Source organism: Elephas maximus, chromosome 1 (genome assembly GCF_024166365.1).
Source record: "Elephas maximus indicus isolate mEleMax1 chromosome 1, mEleMax1 primary haplotype, whole genome shotgun sequence".
Classification (NCBI taxonomy): Eukaryota; Metazoa; Chordata; class Mammalia; order Proboscidea; family Elephantidae; genus Elephas; species Elephas maximus.
Genome location: NC_064819.1, coordinates 176,908,136 through 176,932,904, shown reverse-complemented (window position 1 = coordinate 176,932,904; position 24,769 = coordinate 176,908,136). Strand labels below are relative to the sequence as shown.

General features: G+C 37.1%; 1 protein-coding gene across 4 annotated transcripts in view; it reads right to left on the bottom strand.

Annotated features, from left to right (window-relative positions):
- RPF2 (ribosome production factor 2 homolog) overlaps nucleotides 1-24,769 on the bottom strand; it is a 50,628-nt gene extending 25,859 nt beyond the window's left edge. Inside the window, exons 1-7 of one of the 4 annotated variants that reach the window (XM_049898985.1) lie at nucleotides 24,662-24,769; nucleotides 21,909-22,041; nucleotides 18,133-18,170; nucleotides 15,384-15,423; nucleotides 12,763-12,844; nucleotides 11,984-12,060; nucleotides 7,619-7,718 (exon numbers count right to left, since the gene is read on the bottom strand). In XM_049898985.1, coding sequence (XP_049754942.1) covers nucleotides 7,619-7,718; nucleotides 11,984-12,060; nucleotides 12,763-12,844; nucleotides 15,384-15,423; nucleotides 18,133-18,170; nucleotides 21,909-22,041; nucleotides 24,662-24,684 — 493 coding nt within the window. In that variant the 5' untranslated portion in view covers nucleotides 24,685-24,769. The other 3 variants (XM_049898991.1, XM_049898997.1, XM_049899003.1) reach the window with 3 other exon arrangements.

The window sequence follows — 24,769 nt, the reverse complement described above, 5'->3', positions numbered from 1 at the left end:
AATCTTTTCTTCATTTATCATGTTGTTTACTGGTCCAGTTGTGATGATTTTTGTTTTATGTTGAGGTATAATTCATACTGAAGGCTGTGGTCTTTGATCTTCATCAGTAAGTGCTTCAAGTTCACTTTCAGCAAGCAATGTTGTGTCATCTGCATAACGAAGGTTGTTAATGAGTCTTCCTCCAATCCTGATACCCCTTTCTTCTTCATATAGTCCAGTTTCTCAGATTATTTGCTCAGCATACAGGCTAAATAGGTATGGTGAAGGATACAACCCTGACATATACTTTTCCTGACTTTAAACCACATAGTAGCCCCAGGTTCTGTTTGAATGACTGCCCCTTGATCTATGCACAGATTCCACATGAGCACAATTAAGTGTTCTAGAATTCCCAATCTTCATATCATCAAACCCCATAATTTGTTACGATACACACAGTCAAATGCCTTTGCATAGTCAATAAAACACAGGTAAACGTCTTTCTGGTATTCTCTACTTTCAGCCAGGATCCACCTGACATCAGAAATGATATCTCTGGTCCTGTATTTTCTTCTGAATCCAGCTTGAATTTCTGGCAGTTCCCTGTCGATATACTCCTGCAGTCACTTCTGAATGATCTTCAGCAAAATTTTACTTGCATATTAATGATACTGTTCGGTAATTTCCACATTCAGTGGGATCACCTTTCTTGGGGATAGGCATAAAATATAGATCCCTTTCAGTTGGCTGACCAGGTAGCTCTTTCAAATTTCTTGGCATAGACGAGTGGGTACTTTCAGCACTGCATCCGTTTGTTTAAACATCTCAATTGGTATTCTGTCAGTTCCTGGAGTCTTGTTTTTCACCAACGCCTTCAGTACAGTTGGGACTTCTTCCTTCATTATCATTGGATCCTGCTCATATGGTACCTCCTGGAGTGGCCGAACATCGACCAATTCTTTTTGATATAGTGACTCTGTATATTCCTTCCATCTTCTTTCAATGCTTACTGAGTCTTCTGATATCTTCCCCATAGAATCCTTCAATATTGTAACTCAAAGCTTGAATTTTTTCTTCAGTTCTTTCAGCTTGAGAAATGTAGAGTATGTTCTTCCCTTTCAGTTTTCCACCTCCAGGTCTTTGCACATGTTGTTATAATACTTTATTTTTTCTTCTCAAGCAGCCCTTTAAAATCTTTTGTTCAACTCTTCTAAACAAAAAAAACCAAACCCAGTGCCAATGAGTCAATTCCGACTCATAGCGATCCTATAGGACAGAGTAGAACTGCCCCATAGAGTTTCCAAGGAGCACCTGGTGGATTTGAACTGCCGACCCTTTGGTTAGCAGCCGTTTACACTTTTACCACTGTGCCACCAGGGTTTCCCAACTCTTCTACTTCATCATTTTTTCCTTTCGTTTTACCTACTTGATGTTCAAGGGCAAGTTTCAGAGTGTCTTCTGATACTCATTTTGGGCTTTTCTTTCCTTCCTGTCTTTTTAATGACCTCTTGTTTTCTTCGCGGATGATGTCCTTGATATTCCATAGCTCATCTGGTCTTCAGTCATTAGTGTTCAACAAGTCAAATTTACTCTTTAGATGGCCTCTAAATTCAGGTGGGATATACTCAAGATCATACTTTGGCTCTTGTCAACTTACTCTAATCGTCTTCAGCTTCAACTTGAATTTGCATATCAGCAATTGATGGTCTGTTCTGCAGTCGGCCAGTGGCCTTGTTCTGACTGATGATATTGAGCTTTTCCACAGTTTCTTTCTACAGATGTAGTCAATTTGATTCCTGTGTATCCCATCCAGCAAGGACCAAGTGTATAGCCGCTGTCTATGTTGGTGAAAAATGGTATTTGCAATGAAAGAAGTTGATGGTCTTCCAAAATTCTATCATGCGACCTCCAGTATTGTTTCTATTACCAAGGCCATATATTTTTCAACTACCAATCCTTCTTCTTTGTTTCCAACTTTCACATTCCAATCTCCAGTAATTATAAACGCATCCTGATTGGAAATTTGATCAACTGCAGACTGCAGACATTGGTAAAAATCTTTAATTTCTTCATGTTTGGCCTTAGTGGTTGGTGCACAAATTTGAATAATAGTTGTATTAACTGGTCTTCTTTGTAGGTGTATGGATATTATCCTATCATTGACAGCATTGTACTTCAGGATAGACCTTGAAACATTTTTTTTGAGGATGAATGCAACGCTATTTGTCTTCAGTTTGTCATTCCCACCACAGTAGACCACACGACTGTCCAATTCAAAATGGCCAATAGCAGTCCCTTTCAGCTCACTAATACCTGGAATATCAATGTTTATGCGTTCCATTTCATTTTTGACAACCTACCAATTTTCCTAGATTCATAGTTCGTATTCCATGTTCCAATTATTAATGCGTGTTTGCAGCTGTTTCTTCTCATTTTGAGTTGTGCCACATCAGCAAATGAAGGTCCCGAAAGCTTTACTCCATCCATGTCATTAAGGTCAACTCTACTTCGAGGAGGCAGCTCTTCCCCAGTTGTCTTTTGAGTGCCTTCCAACCTGGGGGGCTCATTTTCCAGCACTATATTACAACGTTCCGCTGCCATTCCTAAGGTTTTCACTGGCTAAATCTTTTCAGAAGTAGACTGCTGGGTCCTTCTTCCTAGTCTGTCTTAGTCTGGAAGGTCAGCTGAAACCTGTCCGCCATGGGTGATCCTGCTGGTATTTGAATACCGGTGGCACAGCTTCCAGCATCACCGCAACACATAAGCCCCAGCAGTCGACCAACTGACAGACACATGGGGACAACGGCAGCTAACAACAATAAAAAACACACGTTTATAATAGTGGTGGGGAATATATCTTCCTTCCCAGAACAGTCTATTGGAAAGAATGTGGAGTCTGTAGTCAGAAAAAAAAATAAGGTCACATGCTGCTGATTCCTCCATTTACTAGTTTTGGGCAAGTAAGTTAACAGTGGTCTTAATTTTTTCATCCATAAAATAATATTAACTGTGCAGTCCTTAAGGACGATTAATTTTAAAATTATCTAGCCCAATCAACAGCAGTAATTTTTTATTTCACTATTACATTAACCAAAACCAAAAACCAAACCCAGTGCCGTGGAGTCGATTCCTACTCATAGCGACCCTATAGGACAGAGTAGAACTGCCCCATAGAGTTTCCAAGGAGCGCCTGGTGGATTTAAACTGCCGACCCTTTGGTTCACAGCTATAGCACTTAACCACTACATCACCAGGGTTTCCCTAGTACATTACAAACCCGTATTTTTCAAGTGGAATAAGAATTAGGAGTGAGAAGGGCTAAAGAAAATAAAACGATAACCACTAACCTAGAAAAAATACAATGAAGAAAAAGTAACCCAGTTAGGTAGTTAAATAATGGTAGGTCTTGAAGGAGCAGTTAATAAAACTAGCCTATCACTCGACTTGCTATCATCTTTATACACAGGCAACAGTCACATAAGAAAGTAACAATAAAAATTAGGATGGACCGGATTTAAAAATAAATATCTGCTGGTTTTCTATAAAGAAAAGCAGGACCCACTAGGATTAGCCACAAATCTATGTAACATTTAAGAAATCAAAATGCAAGCAAAATTGAGAATGAGGTAAATGGATATCTGCAAGAAAATACCTAAGCTAAGAAAGTCCACTTTTCTTTCTGGCCAAGTACAAAAAAAAAGGAACTTCCTAGAAGAAAGTTCTTTGACAAAATTCTCTCTACTGATTTACTTGCTTTCATTTGAATACACCACAAAAACCAAGTATGAGTCAGTAGTTCTTACTTCATATTTATACTAAAAACTCAACTTCCCTTGGTGTCCTACAATCTCATTCCATTCTTCTTCTACCTTTCTTTTTTCTTGTTACCAGATTCCTTTTTGGTTTTCACTCCCTCCCCTCCTTACTGCATCATGTGGTCATTCCTGCCATCTAGTGGAAGCACAAAATAAGGCAACATAAGCTTTTTATAAAAGCCATTAAACAAAAACAAAAGCTCTTTGTTTTGGTTTTTTTTTCCCCCAGTTGGCATCAAGTCAATTTCAACTCATGGCGACCCCATGTGTGTCAGAGTAGAACTGCACTCCATAGGGTTTTAAATGGCTGATTTTTTAGATGTAGATTGCCAGGTCTTTCTTCTGAGGCACCTCTGGGTGGTCTCGAACCTCTGACTTTTCAGTTAAAAGCCAAGCATGTTAACCATTTGCACCACCAAGGAACTCCCTCTCTGTTATAACGAAATTGAAATGCCTGCCTCACTGACAATAGTTATATGGAAGGACTAGGGGAAAAAAGGGAAGAAATCTGAGGCAAAGAAATACAAGTTACAGGGATCTTGGTGGAAAGTGGTCTTGTTATCTTGTGGTGTAATACTAAAAGAAGGAAATTTTGGTCATTTTCTCTCATTTACATATACATAAATATATACATACATATACACTTTTTTTTTTTTAAGTTCACAGACAATATAGTTAAGGACCTACAGGCAAAGAATCTAAAAGGAAATATGTTCACCAGAGGCAAGACAGAGAGAGAAAATTTGAGGCTTTGGGTTTCAATTCTGGCTCACTACCTCTTATTTAACTTCTCTGGCTTTCCCATCTGCAAAATGGATTAATTGTACCAAACTCAAGAGGTATTGTAATGATTAAACAAACAAAAGTAATCATTATTAATAAGAGAAATAAGTCCTGATTAAAACCCTGACAATAAGACCATTAATAATCTCAATTAGGAAAAATTAAAGCGATGGGTTTGCCCACAAACCTTTTTCTGGTGGGCTCAGAATTAAAGAGAGCATGTAAACAATTTCATTTATAACTTATGCCTCAACTTTTCAAAAGTGATGCAGAGATAATTAGGAGTATATAGCAATGTGTATATAAATTTATGTATGATAAACTGACTTGATTTGTAAACTTTCACTTAAAGCACAATAGAAATTTTTTAAAAAGTGATGTAGGGCAAAGTATATAAAAATTCAGTCAGAACAATAAAAAGTATGGAATAAGCTGTAACAACGGCGTGTGGGAAGCTCAAACAAAGCAAATTATTTAAACTTGAGAAAATGCTGCTGAGCATCAGAAGGAGGATCACATGGCTGTTAGAAACGAGGTGAGGAGGAAACATAAAGGACTGTTGCTTTGCGAGTAACAGCATACTGTGAAGGCAGAAACTCTGAACCCCTATGGGGTCTGTCTTCTCTGTCAAGGAGGTATCTGAGCAGGAAAGAAGAAAAAGAATTCAATAAGAAGTTTTGTTTCTTTAAGAAAAAAAAGATACCTGGATCTTTAAGTGAGTTCAGATCTTCTGAACAAATTTTAGGAGTTGGCAAATGTGATCACAAAATATTAAATATTAGTAGCCTTTGAAAAGTCATGGACAACAAAAATGCCAGCTTTTCAACAAAAGGCAGAAAGGGTGGATTAAAAATTTAATATCAACCCCAGACAAAGGCAATAACTCTACACAGGATTTTAAGAAAGTGGCTTGTAAACACATAGGAAAGAACACAGGAATCATTAGGAACTTGCATAGTTCACTAAGAATAAGTCATCTACAAAACAACCTTAAAAAGTTGCTGTGAGAATGAAGCATGTATTAGTACATGCGTGGCATTTCTGATAACGAAGTAAAAGGAACTAAGAAAGTCACTGAGGGTTTAATGGAAATGATATCTGATCTGAAACTTGAAAAATGGTAGAACTGGATAAATAGGAATGAGAACAGAAAAGACAACAGAAGTGTGTATTTTCAATAAACCACTGTGATTGGTTGTGTCAATTTGGCTGGGCCATGATTCTCAGTGATTGGTACTTATGACGTAGTCCAGCAGTCACATGATGATGATGGGATCACTACCGTGATGAGATGTGATATAATGTGATCACCTCCATGATGGGATTTGCTCTGAGTAGCCAATCAGTTGAAAGGGAGTTTCCTTGGAAGTGTGGCCTGCATTGAATTTAAGTAGACTTTCTGGCAAGGTTTGGGGATTTTGCTTGCTCTGAATCCTGCAGCTGGCTCCTGTTCATCTGACCTCTGGATCTTGGGTCTTGAGCTAGCAGCTTACCTGTGGTCTTGCCTGCTGATCTTGGGATTCACTGGTCTTTGAGGCCTGTGAGCAAGAGTCCCGCTGTCTGACCCGATGATCTTGGGTTCACCAGCCCCAGTGGCTGCGTGAATCAGGAGAAGCCTCCAGCCTAACCCATGGACTTGGGACATTTGAGCCTCTACAACCTTGTGAGCCATTTCCTTCATATATATCTCACCATATAGATATTTATACGCTTTACTAGTTTTGCTTCTCTAGAGAATTGAGCCTAAGACAACCACTTTTCTGAAGTGGGAGATCAGGCAGACAAGTTATTATACTGGGGTTATATTGTGAAAAGTATTTATCAGACTAAGAAAATTTAATTTAATGATTCTAAGAATCATCAGAGATAGGCGCATTTTATAAAGTGTAAAAGACTATACAAATAGGTCGATATCTAAATTATCATAGGTTTAAAAAGTAACGATGATCTACGAAGTACAAGCAAACACTTCAGTTTTACCAGCATGGTTAAGTACTTTCCTGATATTGGTGGGGAAAAAAAGAAAATAATGAAAAGAAAAAGAAGAGATCAAAAAGAAAGAAAAAGCTACAGACAGGGCAAAGAAGCTGAATAGACATTTATCCAAAGAAAAAATACAAATGGTCAACAAGCACTTAAAAAAATGCGCAACATCATTAGTCATCAGGGAAATGCAAATCAAAACCACAATGAGATACCGCTTCACACCTACTAAAATGGCTATGATTAAAAGCAAAAAACAGAAAACAGGTGTCCGCAAGGATGAAGAGAAATTGGAAATCTCATCCATTGCTGGTGGGAATGCAAAATCATACAGCCACTGTGGAAGTCGGGCAGCTCCTCAAAAAGTTAAACCCAAAATTACCACATGGTCCGGCAGTTCTCCTCCTAGGCATGTACCCAACAGAATTGAAAGCAGGAACACGAACAGATACTTGTTACACCAATGTACAAATGTAACTGTCTAGCAATGTTGCAGCCCTATTCATAACAGCCAAAAGGTAGAAACAGCCTAAATGTCCATCGACATATGAAGGGAAAAACAAAATGGAATAATACTCAGCCATAAAGAGAACTGGAAGTCCTGATACCTGCTACAACAGGGATGAACCTTGAAAACATGCAAAGTGAAATAAATCAGTCACAAAAGGACAAATACTTCACGACCTGTTTATGTGAAATATCTAGAATAGGCCAAGTGTATAGGAGACAAGTTTATCAGCATTTACCAGGGGAGAGAGGGAAGGGGAAAGGAGGACTCAATGCTTAGGGAACACTAAGCGTCTGTTAAAGATAGAACAATCTGGAAACGGATACGGGTGAATAACATGATGAACATAAGTTAACATTACTCAACTGTTTATGTGAAATGGCAAGTGTTTTGCTACAAATATATTTACCACAATAAAAATAAATAAAATAAACTTAGTATCTCTTTAAAAAAAAAGTTGTACACCTAGAGTGAAGTGGCAAAGTGCCATCATGATAGCCTCAGATTGCCTACCTGAGCTACCTCGCAGATAATAAGTTAAAATACTTACCAATAAGAAGACTTTTTAGTCTCCTATAGTCTTCAGTTACATCAAAATCATCCCCAGCAAATATTAACATGGGTTTTGTTCCCTCAGGACATTTACTATTCTATGAAATGAAAAAATACAATCATATAATTATCAAATTCTAAACTGTTTATGTACTAATTTTAAAGCAGTCAATAATGAATTCAGTCCTACTTCTTAACTGTCTAAAACTATACCTGTGAATACTGATTTTAATTTTAAAATCAAGAATTGAGAATTTTAAAGCTTACAGGTTTTTATATAAAAAAAAAAAACTCCACTCCCTCACATTGCTAATTTTTTTGTGATCAAAGAATGTAAGCTGCTTTTGAGCATTAGTCTTTGCAAAGAATAAAAAAGCTGTGCTTGCTAAAATACAATAACCCAAAAAAAACCCTAATAGCCAGCATCCTAAAGTAAACAAAAACTTTAGTTTCTTTGAATTATTTGTACCATTGTACTACACAAATGTAGTTTTAAAATTAAGACTAAAATACCAGCTGGATGTTCATATGGAAAGTGATACAATTTTATCAAAGGTGCTAATCCTCACTCAGCAGGGTTGAAGTTCTCACTATAAAAAGTATTTTGTCCAGTTCTGCATTTTCTATAGCAAGAAGAATATAATAAGAAGACTTAGAAGTCACCAATATACAAGAAGGGGAAAAAATCAAATAGAAAACAATTCTTTAACCAAAGGATTAATCTATGGAGGAAGGTAAACGGTTGCTGGTCTGGGCTTTCCATTGATTCCAGTACTTCTGCTCTGACATCAATCAGGGATAATCCAAATCCAGCTAAAAAGAACAAAAACAGAACAAAAAAACAAGTATTTTCTGCCCTAGGACCAGAGGTCATCTGCTGCTTCTGTGCCCACTATGGCCTCTGTTGTTGACGTTCTCTGATTCTAAACCCTGAACTTTACCAACACTCTCAGGCAATGTGCCTAGGATCTGTCTGGTTGAGGATTTGAATGGACCTTCCAGCCCTGACTCTTCCATGCTCCATCTGTGCCTGCCTGACGCTCCTGATGCCGCCCCCAGGACTACAGGGTTATTTAAGGGTACAGTAGGTAAGACAAAATGAGGCAACACAACCACACCTTTGGCTTTCAAACCATCTTGACCACAATGCACAATAATAATGCATTGTTAAGTCATGACCCAGTGTATGTGCCATAAAAATATCATTAAACAAGTTACGCGAAACAACACTTAACATGTAGAACACTGATGTTTTCTATTCTTCCATTTCTTAAAAACACTCGTCACCCCCCCAGTTTGAAAACCCTAAGCTAAAAGAAGAGACTACAACAGATAAGCTTTAATCAAATAGTCTCAAAGGTATTAAAAATTCAGAATATGATACAGTAAGACTAAAAATACGATAATCATGCAAAGTTTTTGAACTAAATTTTTCTGAACAAAGAAAAAATTAGAAAATAATTTTTCTAAAATAATTATACAGCATACCCAAAACTTTCCAAATAAAATATCTCAGGCAGTTGCAATGTATTTTACCTTACCTAAAATAATTACCAGCTTGGCTTAAAACTTAATTATCTTGTTTAGTATGGTTTATTTCATGCAGAATAACCACGCCTACAAATTTGGTCATCTTAGAAAACATGCATGTAGAATAATTACTCAATTTCCTGGGTGAGTTCAATCACCTGTTAAAATCATGTTACTGAGCTTGCTTCAAGAGTTAACGAAGTGAAAAATGTGGAAAAGGAGGGTAGCGATGGTTGCGCAACATGATTTACATAGTTAATGTCACTGAATTGTACGTGTAAAAAATGTTGAAATGGAAAATGTTTTGTTAATGTATAGTTTTATCACAATTTTAAAAAAAAGGAGAAAACAAAATGGGTTAACAGAGGGAAAAAGAGTTAACTGAGGGAAAAGGCTCGGCAACAAAAGTGGACAAGTGAAGAAAAGTATCTGGTGAAGATACCTTAAAAATGAGGAAGCAGGAAGTAAAGATGAAATAAATATGAAGGGAAAGTGCAGCAAAACATGCAACTATGAAACAAACTAAGAAAGTAAGCCTGTAACCAAATAGTGGGGTAAAAAGTGAAAGGCTGCTGCCTAATAGTCTGCGTGTATGTGTGGATTGCCAATGTAAGCGTATTCTCACCAATTAATGACTTTTATAGACACTCCAAAGATGAAAATTCAGTATTCGATTTAAATGGTTCTTGTTAAGAATGAGACCTGACAAGAATACTGGTTTTGTGGTCCAGTTTAGAAACCGCACAGGGACTAAAGTATTTCCTTAGTTTTGGAAGTGAAATGGAAAGAGTATGTACGGGGTTGTGATGTAAGCATGGACCAGTGCTCACACCAACTAAATTGGTAACCAAGCTAGCAGTAATAGTAAAGATGAGATAGGGATACACTGCTCATTTCCAGGGATTCATTCGTGCAGGGCCCCAAAGAGGAACTGCGATGATACGGTGGCTCCACAATTCTCGAGCATCACAGTTTATATACTTTATTAAATATCTTCCAATACATTATCTTCCTTGATAAACATTTTCACATTTATTACCTCTTTCAATGTTGTTATACTATTTTACACTGGGTGCAACTGAGGACCAGGGAAGTAACTGGTCAGATCACAAGCATCACCTAAATATACAAGACAGTCATCAAACCCAAGTATTCTGCCTCTAAATCCAATCTCAGGCCATTGTTCTACCAAGTACCTGAGTAGGCTGGCGTGGATGACCAAGGGGGGACCTTTTTCCACACTCACAGTCTAAGGATATTTAGTTTAGGAGTTCTACCAAACCTGCATGCCGTGTCCCTTCTTTACGGAGAAGCTGGGAAAATAAGTGACCACATTTGCTAAGGACCCCTGGTGGAGGAGTGGTTAAGCACTCAGCTGCTAACCAAAATGTCGGCAGTTCAAACCACCAGCCACTCTGTGGGAGAAAGATGCGGCAGGCGGCTTCTGTAAAGATTTCAGCCTTGGAAACATCACAGGGCAGTTCTGATGTCTTAAAGGGTCATTATGAGTTGGAATTGACTCAACGACAATGGATTTGGTTTTACATATTTGCTACATTTCTTTCAACTATACCACAAGCCTCAAAACTCATCAACAGAACAGTTTCCATCACAAACTGCAATCTCCTTTTTCTTAAAGCCCTTGAGTCCTAATCCTGGTTACACCATTTACTATATGTGTGACTTCAGTTCACCAATGGAACTTCTCTAGGCCTCGATCTCCAAATCTATAAAATGTTGCTGGTTAGGAGCTGTCTAGTCAATTTTGAATCTTAGTGACCCTATGTACAACAGAACAAAACACTGCCCAGTCCTGTGCCACCCTCACAATAGGTGCTATGTTTAAGCCCATTGTTGCAGCCACTGTGTCAATACATCTTGTTACGGGTCATCTTCTTTTTCGCTGACTCTCTACTTTTCCAAGCATGATGTTCTTCTCCAGGGACTGGCCTCTCCTGATAACATGTTCAAGGTATGTGAGATAAGGTCTCGCCATCCTCACTTCCAAGGAACACTCTGGCTGTATTTCTCCCAAGACTGACTTGTCTATTCTTTTGAACAAACAAATATTCAATATTCTTCACCAATACCATAACTGAAAGGCGTCAATTCTTCTCTGGTCTTCCTTATTCATTGTCCAGCTTTCGCATGCATATGAGGCAACTGAAAATACCACGGCTTGGGTCAGGCACATCTTAGTCCTCAAAGTGACCTCTTTTCAACACCTTAAAGGGGTCTTTTGCTGCAGATTTGCTCAATGCAAATCTATAAAATAGGGAAAATAATTCCAGCCTTATATAGGGTGGCTGGGAGACCTAAGTGAGATAATGTTTAGACGGACTAGGTTAAGCCGGAAGCAGAGTTGTCAGGGAGCAAAAGTCCAACCTGGACCCAGGAGCAGAGTCAAGATAGGGTTCTTGTCCTCCTGAGACTATCTACTTCTTTCTATTTCATATTCCCATTCAACCAAAGAAGACAAGAAGAACCAAGTGCCCAAGGTAGAACTGAACTAACAATTTGGTGACAAGCAGCCAAAATACAATAGGATCAGCTATAGCTCCCTGGGTTTAGAAACCTCTACTGATATTTCTGAGGTTCCATAAAATAGGCGCTGTGGTAATTCAAAGGGAGAGGTTAGCATTTCAATTGTGGGCTTTGATTGTTAATAGCAATCACAGTCTTGAAACTGTGCTTTTACCTCACAGCACACCAGAATAAAAACACAAAGTTCCTCATTTAGACTACAAAACTGTATCAGTACTCTTCACCACAAGATGTCACTATTGCCTGAGAGTAACATTACAAACGGCTTTTTATTTTTATGGTATCTTACCTTAATATCTTTTAGAGAGACAAACTTCTCAATACCTAATTCAATCATATCTAGCACATGGTAATCATACATACGACCTAGAAGGAAAACACATTTTCTTTTGAGCATTTAAGTTCTCCCCGACATCTGCCTTATACATACCCACTTATCCACATGTCCAAAATGTTGATATCTGCCTTTTCTCTTTCTCGTACCCCAAAACATGCCCCTCACTCCCACGACCTTCTTAAATTTTTTAGAATAGATTCCTAGGGTCTTAGCCCTGGAAAGGATCTTAAAGATCATTTGGCACAACTCCCTTATTTTACAGAAGAGTAACTGAGGGCCTCCAGAGGGTAAAGGCTTGCCTAAGTGAGTGAGCATGCCAGGCCAAGCCTCAATACATCCAGGCCTGGCTTCTTTTTCAGTATATTTATTCAACAGATTTTATTAGGAAAGGGTTCACTTAAAATTTGTTTTTTTCTAATTCCAATACTGATTTGGGATACATATATATATCTATATGTGTGTGTATTTACCTATATGTGTGTGTATATATATATATTTCATATTAGAAAAATATCCTACAGTTTGAGGAAGAGTAATATTTATATGTTCCATTCTTTATCTAGAGGATGGTAGCTAAAAAATTTTATTCAGTGTCACAAGGAAGAAGAAAAAAAAAAAAAAGTTCAGAGCTTACTGGTTGCTCCTGAATTTTCAACACCATCAGTTAGTCTGAGTCATAGCACTGACTCTATAATTAATTTCTAAAAAATTAGAAAGTAAATGATACTTACCTATTACTAGATTATTTGGCCGCTTCTTATTATGAGAGCCAAATAGGAATAAAGAACAATCAGACTTTTTTGAGAAGAATTCCTATAAAATCAGAGCAATCCCATCAGTCAATGCATAAATATAAGGACTTTTTTTTTAAGAATGTTACCTCTGAACTACATAAAAATCCTTCAAAAAGAAAAGTGTATCAATTTTTTCCACAAGAAGTTAATGAGCACAGGATGAACTGGATAAGAACATACGGAGGAAAAGTATTTTATTTCTACCTTTACAGATCAAATTTTCTGATTTGAGGTACTTAAAGCAAAGATGTAAATTCAAGATTAAAAATATGGGAAAACTGTTAGGTGAATAAATGAAAGGAGACCGTTTGTTTTCAGCAATGCAGTTGTTTTGGCACAGCACACCAAATGTTTCATCTGCTGAACAAACTCCTTTACTCATAGGACATTACTGCTATTATCAAGTACATCTTAGCATGCATTTTAAACATACATGAATATATAGGGCACCTACATAAATCTGTCAATATGGTGATTTTGGGTGTTTATGATTAGATTCATGAGTTTACAACGCATATTAACTACTTCTCATTGCAAACTTCATCCACTCAGAAATTCTGCCCTAAAATCTCCATGTCACCCCAGCTGTGACCAGTTCCATGCTCTGAACGCAGCAGGAACTTAATAACAAATCTATGACGTTCCTTCGCATAAGAGATACTTCCTCCCTTTGTCTCTCCAAATGCCACTCTCTGAGGTGTGGGCCCCTATAGTGTGGTCATCATGCGTTCTAGCACCTAAGCAGAAGTAATCAGGCCAACAACTATCCACTTGCCCATGTCACTCCCAGCGTGGAGGACGCAGTCATGAAGTCAGAACTCAGCCTCTGCCACCTACTATGAAATCTAATTATGTTACCCTTTCAGAGAACTGGTTTTATCATCTATGTACCAGGGACAATAACTCCTCCTGCAGAAACCTGCAAGGGCCACAGGAGATGTCATATGTGAAAGTACCCTGTATACTATTTGGCACAAGTGTTCAAAAAATGTCAAGTGTCCCAATCGATGGAAGTGCTTTCTTAAAACGTGTTTTGCTGTTGCTGTTTTTTTTTAACATTCTAATGATATGACTATCACATGCCAAAGACTTCCATAAGATACCCTTCACACATATATATTACTCATCCCTGTCTGTCTTCTCCATAAAATCTGGTTTTTGTTAAAATTCTAGAGCAGCGATAAAGGGCCTTCTGTAAAAGACCAGTTAGCAAATATTTTAGGCTTTTTTTTTTTTTTAACAACTCTTCAAAAATATAAAAGCCATTCTTAGCTATCGGGCCTCACACAAACAGGGCCCACAGGCCATGTATTGCCGATTTCTGTTCTAGAGTACCAGGACACATTTCCCAAATTGTGGTGGAAAAAAAATGGGTGATAGGGGAGGGCCAGGGAGGGGAGATTGGCCACATTCCCAGTATAAGCACTGATCCCAAACCCATTTTAAGCTCTGGAGCTCTGAAGTCTATTAAAGCCAATGAAATATCTCCCATCTTTAAAGGTAGGAGAGCAAAGAGAAGGAATGTCATAATGCCAAGTGTAAGAAAAGCTGTCATATCAATTCTGGATTGAAAAAGAAGTAGAGAGTGCTACAGACTTTACAACACGACACTGCTAAGAAGCGGTCACTCCACTGAAAGCATCATGGTGCCACGAAACAAAATCAGCCCTTGATCAAGTAGTGTACGAGAGAGCTGTAATTGTGGGTTAAACTCTTTATTTTTGTTTTCATGATCCCTTCAACAAATGACTGTGGAAAATATGAGACTGAAATAAAAGCAATTTTCTTTTAAAAAAAGAATAGAATTTATTTTGCCAATATTCTTAACATATTTTAATTTTATACTTTAAATTGGTTGCCACATTAGAATAAGACGTTCGATTTTAGTCTCCTAATTATTAAAGATTCTATTTAAAAGTTCTTTCTCTTCAATTCACTAAATAAAAAGAAACAAGCAATGATGTTCCCATCAAGAGAACATAATCACACTTTTTTTTAAGAAAGTTAAATATTTTAAACCATTTACTCTCTTAAATTTTTCGAAACCTACAGTATGACACAGTCAAAGTGCATTCATCATTCACTATAAGCAATCTTTTATCTTTTGATTTCATTCACTAGCCTTTTTCTTCTAGATATGGTTGCCACAACAAAAAAAGAGTTCAATTAACTCTAGTAAAACAACTGACAATTGTTAGCAACAATTCAGGTAACAGTTCCTTGTTCTAAATATATCTGAAAAAAGAAAGGCCAGATTTTTAAAAATAAAGCTTGCTTTATTATAAAGATACAAAAAGCTTCCTTTTCACAATCCATTAATTCCTTACTCAAAACATAATCTGATTTTTTAAAAATTCTATCAAATTCTTGCAAGCAGTGACTAACACATCTACTCCTCATAGTAAAATTTAAGGCCTACAATTATAACTTCTGAAAGTGTATGTCTTTTTTTCCTCTTCATTTTAAATAAAAATTCCCTCACATAAGATGATTCTTAATTCAAAAAATCACAAATTAGGAGTATTGCATCAATTAGTCTGAAAGTTTCTTGTACTTACCAGTGACGTCTGATCCTCAAATGGCCTTGTAATATTTTTCCTAAGGGTATTTAAAAAAAGGTGACCCCAATTTTAGTAACCTTGATAAGTAAATTTGCCCGTAACAATTAAGCAATATTCAAGAAACAAAAAGAAGGCAAGCATCACTGAAGCCTAGTATTCAGGTATAATGGTGGGATATAAGGTCAAAGGGTGTAATGGTGGGATATGAGGTCAAAGATACAGACATAGACCAGATTATGTAGGGTATTGTTGGCCAAAGTAAAGAATGTAGATTATATTAACAGTAATGGAAAGCACTGGAAGATTTCAGGAAGGAGAGTGGTATCACTAGATTTAAATTTTCTTCTTAAAGGATTGCTCTACTATGTGAGAATGGACTGTAGTGAGGCACAGGGAAAGAATAACCAGTAAGGTGCTATTGCAATATTCTAGGAGAGAATTTAAAAAAATAAAAAATAAAAAAACAGTGATTAGACCAGGAACAGAAGTAGCAGAAACAGAAAAGTGGTGTACAGAAAAATGTGGAGCATGCATTCATGTAAAAGGAGGAGAAATAAAAATATGTATTTATATTTACTTAAACATGCATTAAAAAATTCTGGTAAAATATATAAAAAACTAATAATCATGGCTGCTCTGGGAAGAATATGTGTGTTTATATTTTCATTGTATAATTTCTGATTTTTAGTCATGTAAATAAAATACCTATGAAATGGCTAATCATTTTTTTTTAAAATGTAAAGAGAAACAAAATCATATAAACAACATGATCTCAATGTTCTTCAAAAGAATAAATGTACATATATAGAAAATACACTGGGAGAAATAGGTCAAAATGTACACAGTGCTTATCTATGGGTGATCATTTACTTCTGTAAGCATTACCCAAATTATCTAAAACAAATATATATGACTTTCATAATCACGGGGAAAAAGTCTTTTTAAAAAAACTATAGAAAGTAAACAAACGAGAAAAATTACAGCAATTATGACTAACAGCTGTTATGGAGTATAAATGAAGAAGGAGAAAAAAATTAAGGTACTTTGGAAAACAGTATCGTGACTAAATACAAAATACGCTAAGGCTAAAGACAAAGATCTGTACACAAATTTTGTACTCTAGTCAGTGTATTTGTTTCTTACAGGGTTATAAATTCCAAAACTATGTAATAAAATTATACAAATAAGTAAATTTATTCTATCACCTATGAAAGCAGACAATGAGAGTCAGGTTTCTTACTGTAGGAGGAAAGAAGTTACAGGCTGGAATGAAGCCTGTGATACTGGACTGAAATCAGAAATATTCATATGAATATGAATGTATGTTTTTTTAGGAAGTATCAGTAGGAACTCAGGGTTTTTTAATATATAGAAAGACAAAAACAAATACAGTCACGTGTGTATGGGTTAGCATATACAGCATATATTTCCAAGCTCTGTCTGCTCAGAAGGCCTAGTAGCAATAAGCACACTTAGCTTCCAGATCTTGGTTTCTAAACACCAGTCTCCAATATAAGGAACCAGAATTCCAATAAGAAATTATTGATTCTAGGGCTGGGTACAGTTTTCCTTCCATACAAGGTGAGCCTGGAACATCTTGTGATGCCAGAAAGTAAGAAGGGCTCAAAAAAAAGGGTCATGTTCAAAGGGCACAGGAGCCAACCTGAAAGAGCTCCTAATGGCCAAAGGCAGAACAATTCGAGCAACAAAATAATGATAGCACTGGATTATAACCCAGAAGAATATAATACCCATGAGTCCATACCGATGCATAATTAAATGATAATTAAACAAATTGGAGACAACAGAGTCCTCCTTACAGAATTCCAATTAATAAATGTAGAAGGAAAGAAGAAAAGAGATCATCATCAGAACACCATAATAATCACTGACATGCTGAAGTTAATGAGCAAAAATTTGAGAGAGAGGATATTTGCATAGTCTCAGAGTAGCTCCTCTAACATATTTGTTAATTACCCAAGAAAAAATAGTAACTTTATATTGGAAAAACCCAGTAGACATAGTTTTAAAAAAAGTTAGTGCTACCAGTAATAAGACTTAGCAACATCATGTACCCTTGGTATGATACATTGAGAGGGGCATATATATTCACTTTTGTGATAGTGCCAAAAATACATAACCTCAGTCTATTCATGAGAAAACTTAGGTTAAACCCAAATTTAAGGACATTTTACAAAGTAACTGACAAGTACACTTCAAAAGTGTCAAGATTATCAAAGACAAGGAAAGACTGAGGAACTGTCACAAATTAGAAGAGACTAAGGAGACATGACAACTAAATGCAATATGGGATCCTGGACTGGGTGCTCAAACAGAAAAAGGATCTTGGTGAAAATCTGGTTATTTAGATAACAGTATTGTACCAACGTTAATTTCTTAGTTTCGGTAATTACACTATGGCTATGCAAGGTATATAACATTAGGAGTAGTAGGTAAAGGGTATATTGAAACGTTGTACAACTTTTGTAACTTTTCCCCAAGTCTATAATTATTTTAAAATGAAAGTTAAAAAAATAAAAATTTTAAAATCTGCACATATGTTATGATTACAACCATGTATGAGCATTCAGTACAAATGAAGAAAGACTAGAAAGAAATAAATTAAAATGTCGATATTGTATGTAAGGAACTGTAGTGTTTAAAAAAGAAAAAATTCCAAGTCTTCCATAAGGTGGTTACTTTTATAATGGAACAAAATAAAGTAAAAGAAAAAAAAATGACTTACTTTTTATACAGAATGCCATAAGGTTTTTTCAGTGCATACTGTAAAACATAAATTCACAGCTTTCAAAACAAAATACATTCTAAAAAGCAGAGATAACAATAAAGCATAACAACAGTCATAACACAAGACTACCCTGGTCTCTGAATTCTATTCTGATCTCGTCTGTTTGGCTCCCTTTCGATCATTTACAATTTTTACTAAATAACTTACAACATAAGCTTAACGTTCTATTCTTAGTCTGGACTTCCTAACTAAAGGTTTCTGTGTTCTTTCAACAGTCTATCCAGTTTATAATTCCTTTTACTTCTTTAAACTCTACCTATTTCGTTTTCCCCAGGCAAACAATTTGACAGTACTATACATAATACAGATAGTCCTCGACTTATGACAAGGCTGCATTCCAATAAGTCCAGCGTAAGTCAGTTCTGATGTAAGTCAACTATGTTTTTTTTTTTTTTAGTTTTCATTATTACCGCCTTTTAGCATCAGTACCTTTATAAATCCAATCTTTATTTGTCTTTGGGGGTTGGAAACACTACATATAAACTCTGCAAGTGAACATCTGAGTAAGAAATACCAACTAATTACACATGGCGAAACTGTACATAGTATGTTATTACTAACAAGATGTATAAAAAAAAAAACTGGAAGGCTCTAAGTGTGGTTCATCATAACTTGAATGTATCATAAGTCAGGGATTACCTATATAAAGAAGAAAAAGGGCAGAAGAAAAGAGAAAAAAATAAAATTTATGACGAAAAGTTAATAAAATTGAAATCATGCCTGGACATTAAAAAAAAAACCTGAGAAACAGCCACAATGAAGACAATCAGAATACTAGCCAGAGTTTCAACACAGATCTTTAAAAAATTCCTGTTATTCAGCCCTCTTTTCACTTTTTCCTACTTCTTTCAACCCAACCACTAATAAGCACTTATTACCTGCATGGCCAATACTGCTCTATCACAGAAATAACAAAGATTTAAGGTTACTGCCTTGCACTGAGAAATAGGTGAGGGAACAACAACTAAAGATAGGGTCATTCATCAACTATCAGAGCTGGTGAACAAAGGGAATCACCAATAAAACCTACCCTTGAAGTACTAAAATTTTTTATGATTCTTGACCAAACGTTTCCTTGCCTCAGTGTCATTAATGCCTTTTCAAAGTGAAGTATTATTTACTTACAATGAAATGCTCATAGCTCAAGTGTACCATTCAGTCAGTTTTAACGAACGTATACTCTCATGTTACTCATTCAAACAAATATTTCCATCACCAAGAAAGTTCTCTCATCCCCCCTTCCCAGTCAGAGCCCTATCTACCCCACCCATCACTGATATGATTTCTTATCACCATGTTATTTTTGCCTGTTCTAGAATTTCATATAATGTACTTTTTTGTTTACACTTTTTTTTGGGGGGGGGTTGACTTTTTTCACTAACTGTTACATAAACTCACTTTTAAGGAATTCTTGCATACCTCTCTTAAAGAAATTCCTTCTTTTTATCCTTACTGCCATCAGGCCAAATTGTCTTGACCTTGCCCCACTGCAGCCTCATTTATCTCCCCTTCCTCCAATCTATTCTGAACCCTACCTGTGAATTATCAGGAAGTATTTTTCTTTTTTATCTAAGTTATCAGGAGGGACCAGTCCCTGGAGAAGGACATCATTTTTGGAAGAGTAGAAGATCAGTGAAAGAGAGGAAGATCCCCAAAGAGATGGACTGACACAGTGGCTGCAACAATGGGCTCAAGCATAACAACAATTGTGAGGATGGTGCAGGACCAGGCAATGTTTCATTCTGTTGTACACAGGGTCACTATGAGTCGGAACTGACCTGACAGCACATAATAACATCTCTACATTATTTTTCCTGAGGCTGTCTATACCCTACTCTCTCTATTAAGCACAAACTTTTCACCCACCTCTTCAAGATTCAGCAGAGTCTGTTCAATCCTGATGAGCCACACTCACTTTTGTCTCAGAACCTTGGGCCATTCAATGGCCTCCAGCCTGGAACGCTCTTCTCCTTGCTTAACCGTACTCCTTTCTAAGGCCAAATCTAAGTTTCAATTTCTTCAAGAAGCTTCCCCAAACACAATATCCACACTGATCTCTCCCTCCTCTCAATTCCTAATCTTGCCCTCACTATTTGACACCTGAATATTTTATTTCATCAGTGGGGTTCCTAGCTCATAGAAGGACAGAGGCAGTACTCTAACAACACAATGACATTCAGAAAACCTATCAAAAAAGTATAAGCATATATTAGGCATTTAATTATTTGAATTGACTATAACGTATAACAAGTATGGAGAGTTCAGTCAAATTCATTCAATTACTTCATTGATTTAACATGAAGAATCTATCTGCTGTGCTCAAGGCCTAAATATTCAACTACCTACTAGTCATCTCCACATACTATGCCTTTCATTCACTGATTAAACACTTATTGAGCACCTACTATGTGCCAGACACTGGACTAGACACAAGGCTATAGAGGTAGAAAAACTATGGCTTCTTGGAGCGTTTATCTTCATCATTTAAATTTCACGTCCTAAATGGAACAGATCACCTTTCCTTCCACCTGCTCCATTCTCTAACTGATATGATCACCCATCAGGTACCCAAGCCAGAAACCCAGAAAGTCATACTTCTCACTGGTGTCCAAACTCTCCTACCTTCAATATCTCTTCTCTCTCACCATCTCTCATGTTCACTGCAACCACCAGGCTCCAGATGCTCTTCACCTGAGAGCAATGGCTCAACTAGTTTCCTACACTGGGTCTCATCCATCTCTAATCCAGTCAATTAAAAAGATTAATCACATTTTTCACTTAAAATCTTTCAATGGTTGCACAGAGCTTTCAGAACAAAGTTCAAACTCCATGCTACTATCATCTTCTAGCCTTATCCAGGCCACACTCCTTTAGCCATTCCCAATTATCTGAAGTTCCCCAAATGCATCATGTTCCTTCACATACTCTTTTACACACTTTTCTTCCTCAGACTTGGAAGTCCTACCCTTCCTATTCTGCTTAATTCCAACTCTTTCTTCAAAACGAAGGTTGAATGTCATCTCTCAGAAGTCCACCTGAAGGCCCTAACTCTGCCTCTCATCCCACCCTGTGCATGCCTCAGAATGGTACTTAATTCACAAGGCTAAAACTGTTTACTTGTCAGTCTCCCTCACTAGGCTCACTGACGGAACTATCTTAGGTAACTATTAATCTCCTACACCGAGCACAATAACTAGCACTGTTGAATAAATATACAGTAATAGAGCGAATAACTATACAATAATGTACAGTTATTTCATTTTATAAATTATGTTTCTAAGACGTAAGCCAAATTCTAATAATTCAAATCAGTTTAAATTTGCTAATTTTAAGTAAAGGAAGTAGTTGCTTTGAGGAAAACCATTAGTCAGTGCCTTGGCAAGGCAAATAATCTCCAACTTTAGCTCTTCTCTCGGTACAATGGTTAAGTGCTCGCCTTCTAACTGAAAGGTCGGCGGTTCGAACCCACCAGCCGTTCTGGGGGAGAAGATGTGGCAGTCTGCTTCCGTAAAGATTTACTGTGTCCTACAGGGTTGCTATGAGTTGGAATTGACTCGATGGTAATGGGTTTTGGTTTCAGCTCTTCTCTAAGGCTAGCAGTTCTTAAGACAAGGCAAACCTACACATGTATTTCACCAACAGCTGAAACCAGTACGTTGAAAATTTCCTAAAATGATTTCAATACCATTTAAAAAATACATATATATACGTACCACATCTTTAAGCACTTGTGTCACTGTTGCATTCGCATTTCCCCCTTTAATCAGCATGGCATTTTTAATGTTTTCACTGAGTTTCGGTTCTCTCTTTTCAAGGAATCTCTTGGCCCTTTTTGTTTTGGGCTTTCTGTTTAGAAAATCAGAATAAAGAACAGCTTAAAACATTTTCTTCATATTTCAAAACTGGGACTTGACTGATGTGCAAATTCTTAAAAAAGCAAATGAGACGTTACATAGCTTATCAATTAGGATTCCACCATTAAATAAAATCTCATTTTTAGTGATACTAGTAAAAGATACTCAATTATTACTGTTAAGTGTTAGTTTTACTAACTTTTGATTAAAAAAAAAAAACTTTTGATATTTCCAGTTTTTTTATTACTGCTTTTTAAAATAATTTTATTTTTGTTGTTGTTGGGGACATACACAACATAACATACACCAATTCAACAATTTCTACATGTACAATTCCATGACATTGATCACATTCTTCGAGACGTGCATTCTCACCCTCCTTTTCTGAGCTGTTTGTCCCCTACTAACAAACTCACTGCCCCCTAAGCTTTCTATCTAATCTTTTGAGTTGCCACTGTCAATCTGATCCTATATAGACACATCTTAAAAGAGTACAATGCTCAAGAAGACTTTCTTTAGTATTTAAGCTAAACTATTGTTTGATTTTAAGAAGACCACACAGGATATTTTTGGTTTAAAGTTTAAATCATCTCAGGGATTCATCCAGCCTCCACCGCTCCAGAAAGCCTAAATTCCATGAGAATTTGAAATTTTGTTCTGCATTTTCCCCCAATTGATCAGGATTCTTCCTTAGGATCTTTGATCAAGATGTTCAGTAATAGTAGCTGGGCACCATCCAGGTCTTCTGGTCTCATGGCAAAGGACACAGTTGTTTACTGAGGCAACTGGCCACCATTCCACTTCCTCCTCCTATTCCTAACTCTCCTTCTTCCTCTGTTGCTCCAGGCGATTAGAGACTAATTGCTGTACCCTGAATGGCTGCTTGTAAGCTTTTAAGAACCCAGGTATGTTACTGCCTTTTCACCTTTTTCATATTTAAAAAAAAAAAAAAGGACTCAAATGTATACTGTTGTTATTCTTCAATCTTAAAACAGTCAAACTATACCCTGCACATAAACTGCTGATGAACCTGTAGGCATTTACTGAACACAGCTTATTAATTCAAAGCCACATAGTAGGCTAATTATTTCTTCTCTTTCTTCCAGGTGTTAGACCATAATGCCTGCCAGGAGGTACATACTGTCCCACTCCATCATTACTTCTGAGAAAGTAAACATTTCTGCCACCAAAGGGGAATAATAATGGTTGACGCTTTTAAAGATACACTGTTTTAAGGCTTAGTTCTCACCACAACCCAATGAGACAGGTACAATTATTTTCATTTTACACATCAGACAATTGAGGCAGAGTGGTAACGTCCACATTAGTAAGCAGACAAATCCTCAAATCCCAGATTTCTAATCACTCAGTAAAACACGAAGAGAAAATAAATCTATTATTCTGATTGTAAGATGTAGCTGTAGAAGCAGCATGTTTTTACACATTTCTGTTCAGGAACGGTGCTGTTACTTCTGCTAACTACACTTTTCCAACAGTTTTTGCCATCTACTGAAAGAAACCCAAAACCCACTGCCATCGAGAAAGAACTCCTCCTTAAATAACTGTGACTCTCCGTCTTCTAGTATTACGAACAGTCCAGGAAAGAAAAGAAAAACAGCACACGTACAATTTAGTTTCCTATGCAGATTTTTTTTAAGTCTCCTCCAGACAAAGTGCATATAAAACTTGTACTCGTTTACTGGTTGAAAAAACACAAGAAACATTTAGTGTGTCTATATGGCAATAACAGTGTTATATACTCTATATCTCAGGTCGTTTCTCACTTCTCATTAACCAATAATCAAGGCAATAGCTTTTGTTGCCCAATTAGACTGTAACCTAGCCTTATTCATCTCTGTAGTCAAAGTATCTAGACAACTATATAACAAGTAGGCAGAAATCTCTGAATGACTAAAAAGAAAAACTCTTGTTTTGATTACATGTTACGTCAGGTAAGTCGCAAGAAAAAAACCATAGCAAATAGCAGGAATGTCTACGAGATCAATAAATAGTTTCTGAATGAATCTAAAACAGTATCACTCAAATATAACTCAGAAAGTGTACAAGAATGGGAGGAAAAGAAAAAGCGGTATGTTCTACGTGCTGTAGAAAAGTCTTTACAAACATTCTTGCAACTAATCCTCAAAGTTCTATTAAATATGACTATTATAATCTCTATTTTACACAGTAAACTGAGACTGAGGAAGATTAAGTGGCAAAAAGTTACAAGCCTTTAAATGGACGCGTCCGCATTGTCACCTAGATCTGTCAGGTTCCGAGGTCTGTGCTCTTAACCTCTCGCTGTACCATTCTCACACTTCTACGGAAGCCAGGCGTTTTTAATCTCCAAGGAAGGCAGCGACAAACGTCTCCGTCCCACCTGCATCCCGCGGCTCCCACTTGTGGACTTCGGCGCTCTTAGTCTCCCGGCCGCCGGAGCAGACCGAGACCTGATTTGGAGGACTGAACAGCCCCACCCGGACAGCACTGGCAACGCCCGTGAGAAAGGAAAGCGGTGCCAAGAGGAAAGCAAGCAGAGTCAATATCACTCTTTCCCGCTACAGAAGCCCCTGTCCCCAACGTTTCCGGGACGGCGACCCCGACGCACTTACACCACTCGGTCCAAAGCATCCATCGCTACCGCAACCCGAGCCAGTAAACGCACGTGCGACGCGCCAGTACTCCGGTAGGTCTGTGCCCCGGAACAAGAGGAACCGGAA